Source organism: Fusarium graminearum, chromosome 1 (assembly GCF_000240135.3).
Source record: "Fusarium graminearum PH-1 chromosome 1, whole genome shotgun sequence".
Classification (NCBI taxonomy): Eukaryota; Fungi; Ascomycota; class Sordariomycetes; order Hypocreales; family Nectriaceae; genus Fusarium; species Fusarium graminearum.
Genome location: NC_026474.1, coordinates 11,353,421 through 11,370,683, shown reverse-complemented (window position 1 = coordinate 11,370,683; position 17,263 = coordinate 11,353,421). Strand labels below are relative to the sequence as shown.

Sequence of the window (17,263 nt, the reverse complement as noted above, 5' to 3'; positions counted from 1 at the left end):
TCATGAACCCAGAACAACTCCCCGAAGTACCTCAAGATAAGTGCGATGAAGACAGTCGTTCGGTTATATATATCAAATACAAAAGTCAAATCAAACGACTAGTTCGAGAACTCGTCAATCTCCCCACCGACTCTCCTTCAATCTACCTTGACGCAGCAGATATCGGAAACAATAAATTGGACCATCTTCAGCTATTCATTCTCCTTACCAATACGCTCTACCTTGTTGACTTGATACGACTTAGCGATATCGCATTCTCAGCCGTTGGTGCCGGTGAGATGTCTCTTCGCCTAGTCCTTGAGTCAAAGAGCATTCCAAAAGTTGGGTTCGATATTCGCGACTTGTCTCGACTTTTATTCCGTCAGCACAATATATCACTCGCTAGTATCTATGATATTCAACTGATGGAGCTCGCAAGTAGAAAGGAGGGACAATACATGAAGTTTCTCGCCGGATTGGCTAAATGCATCGACCGAGATATTTTCAATTCCAACGATCGAAAGATTCGTTGGCTCAACCCGGCTCAACCAAGCAACCTGCATGTCCACAACACTATGGGCCATGCACCGAAGTACATTATGAGACGAGTAGAGATGTTCCCTGTCTTGTGGTCACTTTACAAACAAGAGCTGGATAGACCGAAAAACGCAATGTGGCTTCATCTTGCGCGACAGGAATCAGAACAAAGGGTGTATGACTCAAAGAATAATGCTGGAAGGTATCCAGAGAGGCAGAGGTGGGCGCCAGAGGTTTTCTGGGATGCCGAGCAGAGAAAAGCTGCTATTGACGCGTGGAATGATGGAAAGCTATTGGACAAAAGTCTGGGAGGAATTGAATTTTGTGACGACTAATGAGATCTCCAGAGACACAATGAATTATATTGGTCAAAGTGCAGCCGAGTTCTAGAGTAGCATTTCTAAAACTACAGATAGGATTGTTTAGAATGCTCGTGCAGTCCTGAAACAGATGATACAATTGAATTGATAAAATTTCATCACGAATGATTCAAGAAATCACTTCCTAACTTTCGTCAAGATCTCCCGCACCCATCCCAACCTTCTTTTCCCTGACCCATGATTGTTTGACTTTATCCTTCTCGCATGAACGATTCTCCTCTGAGGGATGTTTGAGGCCTCAAGTATTCTGTCTTCTGAATACGTCTCTGTAACCAGACTTATGTTGTCTGCGGGGAAAGCCGCAACTTCAAGTCCTCTCTCCCTTACAGAATTGTCTGGGACTGCCATCACTTTCGCCTCGTCCGTGTCTTGTGGAGCTATTAAGACTTGTGTTGGAAAGACAACTATTTCTTCGTCACCAACGCCGTCATCCCCCCCCTTCTTGACGAGGAGCGGAAATAAAGCCATCCTGACCACCACCTCATGTGCCTGTAGATCCTCATTGCTTATCTCCGTTCTGGCACTGCACTCATTCATCATATCTGCGTTGAAGATTATAGGGGCAGCCAGATCTCCATTTGTGTCATATTCAGGGTGTAGTGGTGGAAGCATCATGTATTCTGCCTTTTGCGTTCGCATTTCGATAGATAGTTCAGCCGCATCCAGTACCACCAGTTGCAACTGGGTTCTTAGGTGGTTTCGAATATTAGTAGGAGGCGACAGAACAGCGCAGACAGTTTGAAATATAGCGTTTGTCACGGCTTCAGCGTCCAAACTAAGTTGTCGTCTTGCGGTCTCACGTTGTGATAGTAGCGTCAGAGTTATGGCACGCCATTTGCGCCCAGCTTCAGGAGGTCCAGCGAGTTGCCTTTCTAGGCTCTTGAGCAACTGTCTTGAATGTCGGTCGAGCCCAAATAAGTAGCGAGTAAATATGAACTCCCAAATCATGTTCATGATCATTGCAGTGAACACGTCGCGGCGATGTGACCGGTCGGAGAGATATATATCTACGTCGGTTCCGTCTAACACGACATTGTCAAGTCTGTCTATGATCTTTTCGTCATTGATTCCGGACGTCAGGTGGGCAGGTAGTCCTGGAGCAGGATCGTCATCGCGTTCATCAAGTTGATTGATAAGCATAGCCTCTAGGTTGTCAACGACGTCGTCATCAATCTCATCCCTGCGGCGCGACGTGCGCATATCCCCAGCTCTCGAGAAACGTGTAACCCAATGTTGGACGTCTGAGAAAAGCTGTTTGCAGCGGTCCTCGAAGTAGTCATCGTCTCTGATATGGAGAAAGTCTTCATGATTGGAGGTTATTGGGACCTGGCGTTGTAATTCTTGATAGGTCAGTTCATTTCGTTCTGCCAGAATGTTGACAATATGTTCGTGCCCGTTCTTTGCCGCCAGAAATAATGGTGTCCGACCACGTTTATCTTTCGAGTTGATATCGACTTTGTTGGTGTGAAGTAGTAGTTGAACTATCTCTTCAAACCCACCCTCGGCTGCCAACATCAGTGGAGTTCGTCCGTCCTTATCAGGTACGTCTGGGCCAGCCCTGATAGTGCTCAACAGTAGTTTCACAATTGCGCCATGTCCACTCTCTGCGGCGAAAGCTATGGCAGTTCGACTAGATTTTTCCCTTACGCCCGATTTGACTCTCCTAGTGTTAAGAAGAAGCCTGACAATCTCTTCGTTGCCATTACTCGCTGCCCACATAAGCGGTGTTCGACCACCTTCGTTCTCAACTTCGCCCTCCTCTGAAGCGTTCGGATCAATCTTTCCTGTCTGGAGCAGCAATCTTACCACATCTGTATGTCCGTTTTTAACAGCCCACATCAAAGACGTTCCTCCGCTCTCATCACGTGCACCGAGGTCTACTTTATGAGTCTCAAGAAGCAACCTCACCACTTCCATATGGCCTGCCTCTGAAGCCAGTAAGAGTGGCGTACGCCTTGTGCCTCTTGTCTCGTCGTTTCCCTCCTTCGCATCTGGATCAACCGTTTTCGTGCTTAGAAGAAGTTTGACAATCTCTTCATGTCCATTTTTAGCTGCCCATGGAAGTGGCGTCCAGCCTGCCTTGTCTCTGGCATCTGGGTCAACAGCTCCGGTTCCAAGAAGTACTTTTACTGCCGACCCAAAACCTTTCTCTGATGCCCAAGACAGTGGGGTACGTCCTTCCTCATCTACCATATTCGGATCGGCCTTTTGCAAAATTTGTTTGACAATCGCATCATGACCGTCCTCTGACGCCCATTGCAAGGGCAGCCAACCACCTTTGATGTGAAGGAATAATTTGACTATGCCCTCCATATCTGATGTGATATCGAAGCTGGTTTTGCAATCGTTGGAGTTTGATGCATCTTTTCTATTTTTAATCGTCGTCTCAAAGATTGCCAATACTTTGCGAATGCAATCCTCCGATTTGGCATGTTTGTGGAGATCTCTTAACACCAGTCCCATGTTTGCCAAAATGGCGATTTTGTGAAGCTCTTCCATCAGTGAGTCATTCTCGAATTGCTCAAGCACAAGGTTTTCGTATCTTCTCTCCTCATTGTTCAAGGATTCAATGGAATGTGTGTCCCAGTCCCATATAAGCACCAGATCTCGCGAACACGTCGCTGACCGGAATTGATCGACATTGAGACGAACCTCATTTTGTGGCACTGTGTTCTTTTGTTGAATTGGACCCGTTGGAAGGGATATCATGATGACGACCCAAAATGAGCCGCAAGGTCGAATGATGGTCGGATTCTTCGCTTCCTGAAAGAGACACACGACATCCCCTTCCTTGATGGACTTTGCAGATGCTTGAACCTTCCAGACTGATGTCCGGTAACGTTCGAAATAAATATGCTTCCAGGCAATTCCTACCTTCTGACTGTCCTCCCAGTCATGGTCCCTTTCAACCAAACAGACCTCACCTAGAACCAAGCCTTTACTCCTAATCACGGCTATCTCTTTATCATCCCAAGTCTTAACAGATAGAGAATGTGATAGTGTGTATTTGATGAGACTCTCGAAGACTTGACTCCAGGGAAGTGTGTAGTCAATGGATAGTCCTGCTGTTGTAGGGTCATCGGAACTCATACCAAGAAGCGCGTATACCTTGTCCCGGCGTTCAGTAGCCTTTCGGGTATGATACATTTCCACTAACTCGCTAAGGGGACGTATGTTGAGTGAAAACCTACCACCTAGAGGCCCTGTATGTCTGGGACGCAGTATCGCACCCCGGATTAGATAGGTGACGGAAGTGACCAGAGGCCTAAGACGTTCAAAATTATCATATGACAACTTGAGTGCACTGAGACCAGAGCAGAAAGCATATCCGTCGATCTCGGTGGAGCCACATTTGATGAGTACATGTCGAGCGGCAGCGACCTCCTGGAGCACCTGAGTTATCTTTATTAGCGAAACGAAGGTTGCAGAAAGAATTATTCAGTTACCCAAATCCGCTGAAACCAAGGCCTAGAAAGAAGTGAAAAGATCTTTTGGGGGTCTTCCTGGTTCGTAGGGCTTTCGACAGCAGCTCCACAGATTTCCAAAAGAGCTCTATCACTCTCGTCGGCTGCCTCGCCAAGCCAGACAATGACACAATTGGCTTTAGCGTAGATCTTAGCCATTGATTGAACTTGCTGTCCTTTCTCGGTCATATCATCTTGATTGATACACAGAGCGTCAATCCATATTATTCTTTCCAGGGTGCTGTGTCGAAGACTGCTCAGAGCTGCGTGTAGATTTGATCCAATACGTAAGTCACCGCTATTAACGGTGATGGAGCATGGCTTGTTATCAAAGCCCCAAACGTAAGAAAGAGCTTCATAAGGACAGGTACTGTGCGAATTTAAGAGAGCAAATTCGAATAGTTGACACTGGATCTGAGATTGCTTATCCTGGTCCGGCAATAGGCGAAGGAGGCGAATGCTACCCTCAGCCAGTTTCGAATAGCCATATCTTTCCATACCGGATGAGAAACGTAGCCAAGACATAAACTTCTGCCTAGTATAATTATTGAGGTTTTAAATTGGTCTTGGGGTCCTACTATTTCTAGTCTCATGTTCTAAGACATTGTGGGGTAGTAACCAACCAAATGCCCAAAGCCCATTTTGACAACATGAGCCACGTGTCACACTATGAATTGTTGCTTCTATGTTATTAAAGCATGCGTTCAGCTGCGCAAGCTGAACTCAGTGGCCAAGCTCAAAGTTCATTGACGAGACTTGCAAACGAGCTTCGCGAGCTTTAAAGTAGGGGACCCTATCTTCAGTTTATCTTATGCTTAATAAATAGCCGGCGCCAAGAGTTAAGCTTATAATAGCGCAATGCGCTAGCATAATAACACTGTAGGGATATTCATACTGAAGTAGAAGGTGATAAGGTATATACAAGGTTTTAGCTGTGATTGCAAGGATTGGCATACGAGGTTTAGGACGGAGATCTATACTATAACGGCAAATGAGAGTGTAAATCCCTCGTGTCAATAAAATCGAGTAAAGCAAAATATGCGGTAAGTAATACATATAAACACGATCGAGCCACTATCAATTTCGGTCCTGCACAGCTTTCTTTCCCTCAACTTGCCAACATGAAGTTTCTCTTAATCAGCCTAGCCGCTATTGCTGCCGCTCTCCCCACGGACAAGGGCATTATACCCGGCAAATTTGTCGTAGCGCTCAAGCCTACGGACGATCTTAACCTCCACGCTCGATGGGTATCCGATGTCAACAGAGAGTCTTTGTCCCGTCGCGGCGTTGAGTCCGTTGGAATTGATAAGACCTTTAGTTTCCCTGGTTTCAAGGGTTACTCGGGGTCTTTCGATGAGGAGACTATCAAGATCATCAAGGCTAATTCCACTGTAAGTACATACCCTGATGAAGACATGGTTTCAGGGATTAACCAAGACTTAGGTCCTGCGCGTGGAGCCAGAGCAAGAATACACTGTCGCTGCGCAAGTCACACAGCAAAGCCCCCCATGGGGCCTTTCGGCTATTTCCAACGCCAAACCACCATCTTCAAAAGCCTCTTATACTTACGACTCGACTGCGGGTGAGGGAGTTTTCGCTTATGTGCTGGACAGCGGCATTTACCTTGAGCACGAAGAATTCCAAGGTCGCGCCGTCTTTGGCGCGGACACGTCGGGCGTTACCAGCCAGAAGCAGCACGGTACTCTCGTCGCTGCCATCGTCAACGGTGCCACGTACGGAGTTGCTAAAAAGGCTACTGTTGTCGATGTTCAGGTTTTGGGTGACAGCACAGGTACCACTAGCGGTGTTATTGACGGTGTGGCCTGGACGGTCAACGATATCGTGGCCAAGAAGCGTGCTGGAAAGGCCGTCATTAACATGAGTTTGTCGGGGGCGTCCTCTGAAATCATGAACGATGCGGTGCAGAAGGCGATCGATGCTGGTGTTCCAGTTGTCGCAGCCGCAGGAAATATGAACGTGAATGCGGCAGATTGGAGTCCCGGGAATAACCCCAATGTCATCACCGTTGCTGCCAGTAACAAGAATTATCAGCGATGGCAGCATTCTAATTGGGGACCTGCGTGTGATATTTTCGCACCGGGCGAAGAGATTTTGTCTGCTTGGCCTACCTCTTCTACCGGGTCACGAACCGCAGATGGCACGTCGGAGGCTGCTCCCCATGTTGCAGGTGTTATTGCTTATCTTCTTGCTTTGGAGGGTCCGCGTACGCCTGCTAAGATCTGGGAAAGAGTTAAGGAATTGGCGATCAAGGATAAGATTACGGATAGCAAGGGTGTTCCCAACCTTTTCTTGTACAACGGAATTGGCAAGTGAGCTGTATGTATTCGAGGTTACCATCTTGGTAGCACTCGTAGAAACGAATAGAAGTGTGCTATTAACTATATACTAGACAAAGTGATAGAAAGAGCAGTACATATTCATTAAATACTAATAAAAGCTTATCCCTGCTTTCGGGCTGATTCACTAATGGGGGACGTGTTTGCAGCACTTCAGCTACTAATATACAACAACTTCCGACTATCGGTAAAGAACGTACCTAACAAATCCTCTCCAGGTCTCTAACATGTAGTCTCGTCGTCATCATCAGTTGAATGAAGGACTACTGGGGCTGTACACGCAAGATCTACATTCCTAACCTCGCAGGTTAGATATTCCTATGCTTGGCGTTCGCCAACGGGGCCAGGCGAACAGTAGACAACGAACGGTGGGCCTATAGCCAAGGAAGGCGGATAGTAGTATGCACAGACGTAGGCCTGAGTTTCAGCGTCCTGGAGTCGTCCTATGGAGTCGATGGTGAATTTGCGAGGGGTAGAACCAGAAAGCGCTGTGGGGTCGAACGCGATGAAGGTTCCTGATCCACCGTTGCCTTGAGGCTGGGCGCCGTTGAGACTACCACCGAAGGCACTCAGAACATATGTTGGTTCTCCAGCAGGGGCCTTCGAAGTTGTGGCAGCTTCCAAGGTAGTGGCGGCAGACGTCTCTGTGGGTGTGATAGTGTCTTCAGCTGCGGTGGTGGTCGTGGTAAGCTCGATGGTCGTTGTGGTTTCAGACAACGCGGTGCTAAAATCTGCCAGGATGAAACTCGTTGCCTCTGTCGTCAAAGCAGAGGTAATTGTCACTGCTTCCGAAGCTAATAGACTATGTGAACAGCAATTCCATGCCGCGCAACCTATACTTGACTGGTACGGGTTACAGGAACTTGCAACCACCAAGTCAGCGGCAACACCTAGGACGAAGAGAATACAACGCATCGTGACGGCTGCCATCAAGGCAAGAGTTTAGAGAAAAACAGAGAAGAAGAGAGAGAGCCTGATGGGCTACGAGCCACTGATATCGTCTCAGCCGCAAATGTCTCATTTCTTAAAGTCAATAGTTTTGGTTTAAGCTGCCTAAAAGGAAAAGGGGGACCAGTTTCAGTTGGTCTGAATGGTTAGGGCCCTGGACAACACTGCAGTAAAGTTGTAGCTTAATTGGATTAAAAATGGACGAAGGGCGAAAAATACGCAAAGGTACCCTATAGTCCATTATAAGAAATCATTTCGAAATAAAAGAGGTATTTACTACAGGGCTTGAACCTTTCTCTCGTACTAGAGCCCGGACTCAATTTAATATATTCCAGGTCCAAGATAAACCCACAGCTGCATAAGATATAAACTTTAAAGTGATAAGTTACAATTCTCAAATTAGGACAGAATAAAGTTCGGCTCGGATAATATTAATTTCTTATGAATTTAACATTAACGATTCTGGCCCTACTAGAACTCCTCACTTATAGCATTTTTATGGTCTACCAATTATTTACTTAATTCAACTATAAGCCGGAGCCCTAGTCATTCACTCGGTTCTGAACGAACTTTTCCGGGTTGTTCTTAGGTACATGCCAATGATATGCGTGCTGGATTGTGATAAACAAGCCGAAGCTACACACACAAGCTTGGTCTGTCTCGGAGATGTGCCTTTCCAGTTGTTGATGGTTCGATAGAGTATGCCAGGGAAACCCAAAGTGGGATCATGCGCTCCATTTCGGGAAAGCTTCAAGCCAGTCGCAGAATGTAATGAAGAAATTGGCCGTTTGGGGACAAATTGTCCCTCAATTGTGGCTGGCTGTGATGCCTCTTTCTGACTTCATACAGAGAGCGATTGTTCCATATTCAGGTGGACGTCGACTAGATGCCCTTTCCATGTAACATGGCCTGGAATTGCTTGCGTGGGAAATAAGCTTCGGCAACCGCTTGATATAGTGTGGACGTTGTACCTGCGATGCATTTGGCATAGTCAGCACGCACCATGCCTGCAAACCTTTCACTACCAGCCGGTAATTCGAGTAGGTATGCGAGTTTCAGCTTATTTGTAAATCAAGTCAGCCAACCACAAGATTTGTTGTTGCAATAGCACCCCCAGCTAGCTTGGCGATGAGCACACGTGAATCAAGGTAGCGCGAGCTGAACTCGGTGGCCAAGATCAGAGTTCATCGATGAGACCTACAAGCGGGCTGCGCGAGCTATAAAGTAGGTGACTCCTTTCTCCTTGTGATATCTTGTTCAATCCCACATCATCAACGACATTTCTACCCACATTCAACATTATTACGCATTTCAATCTTTTGTTTCCATTACAAGCCAATTGACACAATGACAGACGCAGTCACAAAGGACCAGAGTTGGGCGTTCGTCATCGAGCACATCGCCGAGAAAAAAGACGAGAGTACAAGTGAAGCCGTTTGCAATGGCATCTGGACCGAAATTCTTCGGAGACACTTCTCCTACCCCGACTTCATCATCGCCCCGGAACAAAGACAGACCACAGGCAAGCGCCCCGATCTTACAATCTTCTACGTGGATAAGAAGAGGGACTTATCCAGCTGGCATCCCGTCTTCACTTTCGAAGGCAAAGCTCCTTACCATGAGGAATACATGGTCAATAAGGGGTTGGAACAAGCCGCTGGTTATCTCAAAACCCTGTCATGGTCCAACAGAAGGAAGAACATGACGTATGGGATGCTTGCGTGCGGCAAGAGCTTCATGATCCTGAAATATGATGTCGTGCAGGAAAAGCTATTCCGAATCGACCCCAGCGATCAAGAGGAGAAAGCGGATGCCAAGGCTTCGTCTCTCGACACTCAAGCACAAGGTTTTGATCGCTTCTGCAAAGACTTTGCGGCCTCATTCCTTTGATCTGGATGGTATTATTTCAAGTTAGTCTTTATCTCATTATGTCATTGCCTGAGATCGACCAGAAGCTGAGTGGGTTTTCATAAAGAATCCCAGCCAGAATTCGTCTTCTATAAGTAGTTTATTGGGAGGAAGGCACCGAATCATTCAACATGGTTAGGGTGACAGAAGAGAGATTAATATGGAGGACTTTCTTATTAACCGTGGTTTTCTTCTATTTGTTATCTACTAATCTGAGTATCGATTTAACTGATAAGATATTTTGTTGTTTATATGAGTATAAATTTGCTAGAGAGCATAAGAACCGGCTTTGGCATTTTTCAAGATGTTGAGGTGAATGAGGACAAATGGTTTGGGCATTGTCTCAGATGTTTAGTCGCTATGGTGTTGTCTTGTCGAGTGGCATGTGACCCAAAAAGACCGTGTTCGTTTATCAAAAATGTGACATAATTTGGGTTTTACTCAATTTGACGTGGGTGGGCCCGTCCCGAAGTGCCCAGGTAGCGACGTTCCGCCATTAATGTCTTTTCCCTTCCTTTTGGAGCTTCATCTAACCACACCAAGACACTAGGTTCACGAATGTGATTACATCTAGGATCCCTCTTTTGGTAGATGGTAAGAATGTGTATTATGTTTTGCGATCCGCAATAAGTTGCGCACCAGTCTGTGATTCAAATTGTTTAAGCAGAGCTGAACCAAGGAAGCCTGCAGCCCCCAATAGGCACAGCCCCCAACAAGCACAGCCCCTAATGCTACCTACTGTGGAACTTGGTTTGAACGAGATCACAGCTGAATCCTTCTGAGATGGATATAGTGTTCCGCGATCTACATATAAGAATCCGAGCTGCAACGCTCGGATACCGGCATTAGGATCCTACTATTTCGCCAAGGTCGAATCCTTTAGGATCTCAACTCCACTTAGACAAGCGAAAACGATCCCAATTGGCCAAATAGTTTCTATTAATCCTCAATTGCCGGTGATCACTCCTTCAAAGCAGAATGGACGGTGAGACTGGCAAATTTTATCTACTTCGCCTTGCTTTGGAAAATGGGGCTTTTTGCCTGACCGACATCCTCGGCGCGTCCGAAAGGTCTTTGACATAATTCGAGAAAAAGTATATCAAGGCTGTCGTTTCCTTCTCCGATCTGAGTTTCTCATTAGCAACTCACACAACTATACTATCACATCAATCTTCACTTCCAACCAACCGCAGTCATGTACTTCAGCAAGAACGCCATCTTCGCCCTCGTTACCAGCGTTGGATTAGTCTCAGCTGCCCTCCCCAAAGCCAACGAGTACAAAAGCCACGATTGGTAAGTCCTTGACCCATGTGTATCCCCATCAAACTTGACACTGACGACTGTAGCTCCGGAGATTTGAACTACGGCCACCACGCCTTCGACCTTCACATGGTCACCATGGACGACTCTAGCCATTCGGTTTACCAAGCAGGTACTGGTTGGTACCTCTTCGACGGAAAGACCGGCAACGGCGGACGCTGCGAGGGAGAGATTTTGGGAACGGTCATCAGTGGGACTTCTAACTGCTTGGATCTGGATAACACCTTCCCTGGAAAGCGTATCAGGTGTCTTTGCAACCCTCTCATTGGGGCTAACAAGAATGGCATCAACTCTTGCCAGTACGCTTAGGAGGGGTTTGAGTACGTGTTACAGTGGTATCAATAATAGCAAAATGTCTGTGCTTGGTTGTTTATCGACAACCGCCTCATCTAATCAGGCTCACTCGATGTAAAATGAAACCAGATATAAACCATTCTCGTCATTGTGATACCACCATGTTGTGCTTGAAACCTGAAAAGCAAATTGGCGATAAGTAGTCATCTCGTTGTACACTCAGCATCAAAGTATCCCATATGAACGGTGCTCAATATCTATAGTTAGAGAAACTTTTTGACCCCACCCACTTTCGATGTCAAAGGTGAAGTAGCAACTCTCCATCAGTTGTATAAGATGCATAGGCTTGTTCCTCCTGGCCAGCGCATCCGCCTGGCTTGGTCCATGGCCCATATTCGGTGATATGAACTGGGCTTACATGGGAGCTAAAACCTAAAGTAGGTAGTTGAAAGCTACGAGTAAGTGATAGCTTGAAACTGTATCTCAAGAGGTAGTCACTAGACTACATGATCACAGTAAAGATGACTTTGAGCATTTATGTGCATTCGAGAGAATGTGTTCCTACCCACTGATTATCCAGAAATAATGTACACGTTATTATCGATACTATCTCTTGGTAAGGCTAAGGTCTTGTCATGTGTTTCACGTTGGTGTCTAATGCCTGAAATCTCATCATCCCAGTTTTTGGCCCCCAACAGCGAAACAACAGCCTGGACGCCCCCAAGAATTCGATTGGCCAGTTAAATATAGAGCGTGACAAACCCGACAACATGCCAACTTCGCTGCCTGCAGCCTGATTCTTACATTCTCATTTTTTTACATATCATTCAAATCGTTTTCACTGAGGCATAGTATCTTGACGTTCAAATTGTCAAGATGCAGTCAAACACAGGTAGCGAAGTCTGGGACTCTCGATTCGCTGATACGTCAGATGAAAATGACGCGTGGACGCCATCGTCTGTTTCGACCGGCAACCTGGAAACAGACAACATCTTGCAAGACGTTATGATGCTAGTACGAAATGAGTTACCCTACGTTCAGCGCGAGTTCCTCAAGTTTGACAGTCGCCTGGGCGCTGGCACTAGCTTTGAGGTCAATAAAGAGCTGTTTGGTTTGACAGGCGAGTCGCCTTATTTCGTTGCTGTCAAACGACTCGTCATGGACAGCGTAACTGGAGGCACCAAACAGACTGCCGAGCAACTAAAACAGTCCTCAAAGCGCCTCATAAATGTCAAACGAGAAGTCCGGGTCCTCACTCACCCTAAGCTGCGATCGCACAGCTGTCTCATCTCAGCCATCGCCTGGGGCTGGGACCAAGATCTCACCTTGGGCAACCGGCCCTATCTGGTCATGCCTTACTCGCCGCATGGAACCCTGTCCATATTCGCCCAGAAAAGGAGCCTCAACCTGATAGACAGGCGTTTGTTGGCCCTCGACGTTGCCTTGGGTATCCGTGCGCTACACGACTGTGACATTGTGCATGGAGATGTCAAACCTGACAACGTCCTGGTCTATGGGTATCTTACCCGCGATCAAGACCATGAACGCCACTATCTGGCCAAGCTAGCCGATTTTGGGTGTACTCTTTTCAAACATGACTTCGAACAACAGCACGAATACTATCTCGGAACACCCAAATACAACGCTCCTGAAATTTGTGGCTGGACTAAAAGGACTGACGATGAGATTCATAGAGACGAGAATTCGAAGTTTGCGGGATATAAAGCCGCTGATTGCTATTCCTTTGGCCTTCTTCTCTGGGAAACAATTAAGCACGCAAAGTCATTCATCGAATCCGACTGGCTCAACCCTGGCGAGAACGCAATGAGCTTCCTTGAACGGGCATTTTATACCCGGGACAATGCTATCTTAGAACTCGCTCTTGAATTCCTTCGGTCGCAAGAAAATGCTCCCGTGGCACTTGGAGGGAAAAACTCCCAGTCAGCTGCCGGGCCATATCCATATCCCTCAAATCCCACCACGGCCGAGCTCAACGGATATTTTGGTAAATGGACCCATCTTCGAGACGGCCTGGATGCTATCGGTGCACCACCAGACTCCCAGTCCTTCCAGGCCTTTGACGCAACAATGTCTTTGTGTTTACAAGATAGTATCACGCGAAGAGGTAATATACAACAAATCTTCGAGGCACTTTCTGAAGGAATTGAGTAAGTCTATCTCCATCTTCTCAACAGCCCAAGCTAAACTATTGGCCTCTTAGTGGTGAAATCCCTGAAGGTGGTAAAACGGAGAGATTGCACCCTGTAGAAATCAAAATCAACGGGGAAAGTCCTTATATCGGGGATCGATATGAGAAGGTGCTGGCACCTACCATGGAGATGAGTCCAATTACGAGAGCCGTATTTCTGGACAAGGGAGCGCATACCTGTAGCAGTGACAAGAATCTACGAGTTGTCCCCAGAGAGGAGCCAGCTGATCCGTCTCTACAAGTCACCAGGGTCACGGCACAAAAGCGATGTGAGACCCTGGTTCTGACGCCTCAGGCGTATCGATATAAGTCTGAAGACATGTTTATGGTCAGTATGGAGGATTGAGAAATGAAGAAACATCTCTAATGTAGTATTATCACAGGCTATTTCTCGGAGACAGCCTCCCTGGTACAATCAGTGTGAGGCAGCCAAGGTCATCCAGGAAGCCATCCGGATTGAAGACGACCCAGAAGAGAAAGCCCGGGCTCATCTACAAATGGCTATCATGTGTCAAGTCGGATACGGAGTAGCCCCAGACAGCTTGATGGCTCTGAGTCATCTTGAAGCAGCATCCGGGAACAACAAGGTAGCTCTGGCTATCTATAATCGAGTCCATGCAGCATTGAAGCCTGGTGATAATAAGACGGATACTTCTCACGTTCGCACAACCGAAAGAAACCTTGACGTCTTTCACGACGGTGTTGCTTGGAGAGAAGCTAGAGGTAAAGCGACTGACGGCTTCATTAGCCTTGGTTCCATCTATGTCGAATCGTTCAGGAAATTCGAGATCTTGGTCAAAAAACACAAGTTTACGTCTCATCAGCTATGTGAAGCTCTCACGGCTGCATGTAGAGACGGCAATTTCGAGGCAGCGATGGTGATTGCACGACATTGTGAGGATATGTCCTACATGGACCCAAACATGCCGAACGCTCTACACTGGTTGATTCTTTTCAGTCTGACGGAGGCAGCGGATCTACTTGCTGCCATGGTTTCTGGCTCGGAACAAATCGATAAAGCTAAGCGCCAACAAGCAGTTCGAGCTCTGCTCACGGCTGAGCATGAACAAGTCAATGTTATGCTTCCACACAGATGCATTGAATTACGTGGAACGCCTCTCCACTGGGCGGTTATTGCTGGATGCAAAGATCTTGTTGAGCAGTATGCAAATCTGGGCGCCGATATCAATATCAGGACCCAGTGGCGGAAGACTACTCATGAGGACGGCTACACCGAGCACACCCCGGCGTTGAGCCCTCTTGATCTCGCTGTTGCAGGCCACCATCATGAGATTGTAAAGTATCTTCTCAACCATGGCAGTGAGGTGTATGGGGGAGATTGGCAATGGAAACATTCACCGTTCCAAATGGTTGGGTACGATACCTTTCCCTTCGCACGGTATCTGGCTCATGGTCAGTCGTATCGAGTTTCCCTTCGAGAGACGATTCAAGCTCTGCTCCAGAAGGGGCTAGACATCAATGCTTTGGATAACACGAAACGAACACCCTTATTCTCAGCTGTCAAGAACATGAACTTGGAAGCATATGTCCTCGAGGAGCTGATTCTAGCCGGAGCGGTTCCCGGAGAAGAAAGCGAAAAGCACCATGGCAATGTGGTTGCCTACGCTGCTATAGACAGCCCTCATCGTCAGCTGTCATGGACAAAGATACCTCTTCTTCTACCACTGGTCTCAGACATTAATGCATGCACGGTCGGCGAGGGTGGTCTTAATGCACTGCACTACTGCGCTATCTTTGATGCTCTTCCTGCAGCAGAAATCCTACTTCGGCAACCGACAATTGATCCAGAGGCAGAGAGTGCGTTAGGAGCCACTGCGGTGCATCTAGCAGCCCAGAGAGGGTCCCTGGGCGTCTTGGACCTCTTAATCAAACGCGGTGCTAAACTTGAGCGACGAGAACCTCTCGAGGCAGCAATTTCAGCCGGGCAAATCGATGCTCTTAGGATCTTACTCGAAGCAGGATCAAACACGTCATGGAAAAATAGGGACGGGCATACTGTAAACATCCTCGGGTACGCAGTCAGGATGCATTCCCAAAGGCCATCATATGTTAGAGCATGTCTTTCCAAATGCCCCCAGCTACGAGCCCAGGAAGTCATCAGCATGGGTGACGATCATGGATGGACAGCTCTTCACTACAGTGCATATTACGGGGACTTGGATGGTGTCGGGGCACTCATAGACTATGACGCAGACATCGACAGGACAACTTCGCTGGGCTTGACGCCTCTTCAGGTTGCCATCGAGACTTATGAGAAGTTGACAGTCTACGCAAATGGAGTGGCGCACTTCACAGATCATCCACGGATATTTAAAGACATTGATGGTCTTGACAGAAATAGCCTGACCTATCCCGAAAAATCGCGACGTATAGAGATGACTTTCAAAGACACTTTGTTTGAAGTAATCAGAGTTCTTCAGCAAGCGGAACGAGGGAAACACCCAGGAAGGACAGTGAAGGAAGTGAGCCGAAGTTTGGGAAAGGTTCAGACTGAAGGATACATGTCACAGGAAGAGGTCAGAAATCATCATCGGGACCTGGCTTTCACGGCGGCTAGAATAGAGAAATGGGGTAAGTAGGATAACTAAGAGGATAAATATAGTGTCTATGGAAATCATGTCGCAAACTCTGTTGTCCAGTCCAAGGCTAGACCAAAGTGGTCTATGGATCAGGTAAACTCCCAACAAACACCACCATGACAGCACAGTATGCGGCCGTGGCAGAGAATATCTCGTAATTCCTGGACGATGTAAGCCAGCACAAGGCTGACGAGAACACAACAGTAAAAGCCGCAATAACAAAAAGCCGCTTCGGGATAGGCTTGACCAAGTACAGAACTACAATCGGCGCTACCAAAGTCGCGATGGCAAGTAGTGTATTCAAGGCTCGTGAAACAGCTACCAGCCTCGAAAGTCTGATGATTTTGACCTTCGGATCACTTGATCTTCCAGATGTATCCTAAAATTGGGTTGGTTTAGTTTGATAAACAGCAAATTTGTAACTTACAAGAAGTGAAAATAACTAGGGATTGGTGAGTAGAGTGAGGATGCATGTGATGATAGATGCTTACCTTGCATATCCCACGTAGATAAGGCCAAGTAGAGAGGCTGTCAAGGAGACTTTCAAGGCCGCCACTCTCGACCGTGTGTTTGGAGCGCTTGAGATCACTCCGGTCATTTAGAAATGTTGTTTCGGAGTAGACAATCGGCCTCTTCCCATCTACCCAGTTTCTGACACTCCGTATTTGTGCTTCGTTCGGTTCTGGGCGTTCTTGATGATTCATAAGAGCCTCCAAGAGTTTGTCTTATAAGATTAGTATTGCACTTCAGGAACTGGAGTTTATGACTTACTGTATTCATTTAACTTAATCTCGATTTCACTAAGTAGCGCTCGACGTTCCGTATCTCCACTAACATCCCTATTGGTGATCAATAGATATGGAGCCACTTTGCTGTCTGCTTGGTCAAGTTCATCGAGACGTTGCTCCAGTTCTGTAAGTTCATCCTGTTTGTGAAGCAGGAGCCGAGTGTGGAGACGTGAGAAGGATCGGAACATGGTGAAGTCCTTATCAGCACTCATAAACGCTGCTAGCGAGGGATAGCCTCGTGGGGAGTCATCGACTAGAAACAAGCGTTAATTAATGATCATAAAGTCAGACTGTCAAGATACATACTCTTCGCTGGGTTGTCCTGGAATGGTCGATTGGGAATGAAGGGTCCAGAAGCTACTCCGAATGAGCTGTGAAGTTTACGAAAGCAGATGGTTCTCTCACTGTCTTGTCTCCTGGTGAACTGCGGAACTTGCGCCGGTGATGCGCTTCCGTTTGATCGTGTCATGATTCTGTCT

At 47.1% G+C, this 17,263-nt stretch overlaps 7 protein-coding genes across 7 annotated transcripts; 5 read left to right on the top strand and 2 right to left on the bottom strand.

Annotated features, from left to right (window-relative positions):
• Positions 1-2: 2 nt before the first annotated feature.
• On the top strand, positions 3-851 carry FGSG_10597 (uncharacterized protein; the record flags this gene model as incomplete). The annotated part of the gene is made up of 1 exon (XM_011321297.1): positions 3-851. One exon carries the CDS (start codon positions 3-5, stop codon positions 849-851), a length of 849 nt encoding a protein of 282 aa, XP_011319599.1.
• Positions 852-1,013: 162 nt separating this feature from the next.
• On the bottom strand, positions 1,014-3,209 carry FGSG_10596 (uncharacterized protein; the record flags this gene model as incomplete). Its single annotated transcript, XM_011321296.1, has 1 exon — positions 1,014-3,209. One exon carries the CDS (start codon positions 3,207-3,209, stop codon positions 1,014-1,016), a length of 2,196 nt encoding a protein of 731 aa, XP_011319598.1.
• A 2,272-nt stretch (positions 3,210-5,481) lies between these two features.
• FGSG_10595 (uncharacterized protein) lies at positions 5,482-6,694 on the top strand (the record flags this gene model as incomplete). The annotated part of the gene is made up of 2 exons (XM_011321295.1): positions 5,482-5,751; positions 5,804-6,694. 2 exons carry the CDS (start codon positions 5,482-5,484, stop codon positions 6,692-6,694), a joined length of 1,161 nt encoding a protein of 386 aa, XP_011319597.1.
• A 341-nt stretch (positions 6,695-7,035) lies between these two features.
• FGSG_10594 (uncharacterized protein) lies at positions 7,036-7,632 on the bottom strand (the record flags this gene model as incomplete). The annotated part of the gene is made up of 2 exons (XM_011321294.1): positions 7,036-7,511; positions 7,557-7,632. 2 exons carry the CDS (start codon positions 7,630-7,632, stop codon positions 7,036-7,038), a joined length of 552 nt encoding a protein of 183 aa, XP_011319596.1.
• Positions 7,633-8,933: 1,301 nt separating this feature from the next.
• Positions 8,934-9,847, top strand: FGSG_10593 (uncharacterized protein). The gene has a single exon (XM_011321293.1). It carries the CDS (start codon positions 9,013-9,015, stop codon positions 9,553-9,555), a length of 543 nt encoding a protein of 180 aa, XP_011319595.1. The 5' UTR covers positions 8,934-9,012; the 3' UTR covers positions 9,556-9,847.
• Positions 9,848-10,768: 921 nt separating this feature from the next.
• On the top strand, positions 10,769-11,202 carry FGSG_10592 (uncharacterized protein; the record flags this gene model as incomplete). Its single annotated transcript, XM_011321292.1, has 2 exons — positions 10,769-10,866; positions 10,920-11,202. The coding sequence occupies 2 exons, from the start codon at positions 10,769-10,771 to the stop codon at positions 11,200-11,202; spliced, it is 381 nt and encodes a 126-aa protein (XP_011319594.1).
• Positions 11,203-12,063: 861 nt separating this feature from the next.
• Positions 12,064-13,742, top strand: FGSG_10591 (uncharacterized protein; the record flags this gene model as incomplete). Its single annotated transcript, XM_011321291.1, has 2 exons — positions 12,064-13,355; positions 13,409-13,742. The coding sequence occupies 2 exons, from the start codon at positions 12,064-12,066 to the stop codon at positions 13,740-13,742; spliced, it is 1,626 nt and encodes a 541-aa protein (XP_011319593.1).
• Between the last annotated feature and the right edge of the window lie 3,521 nt (positions 13,743-17,263).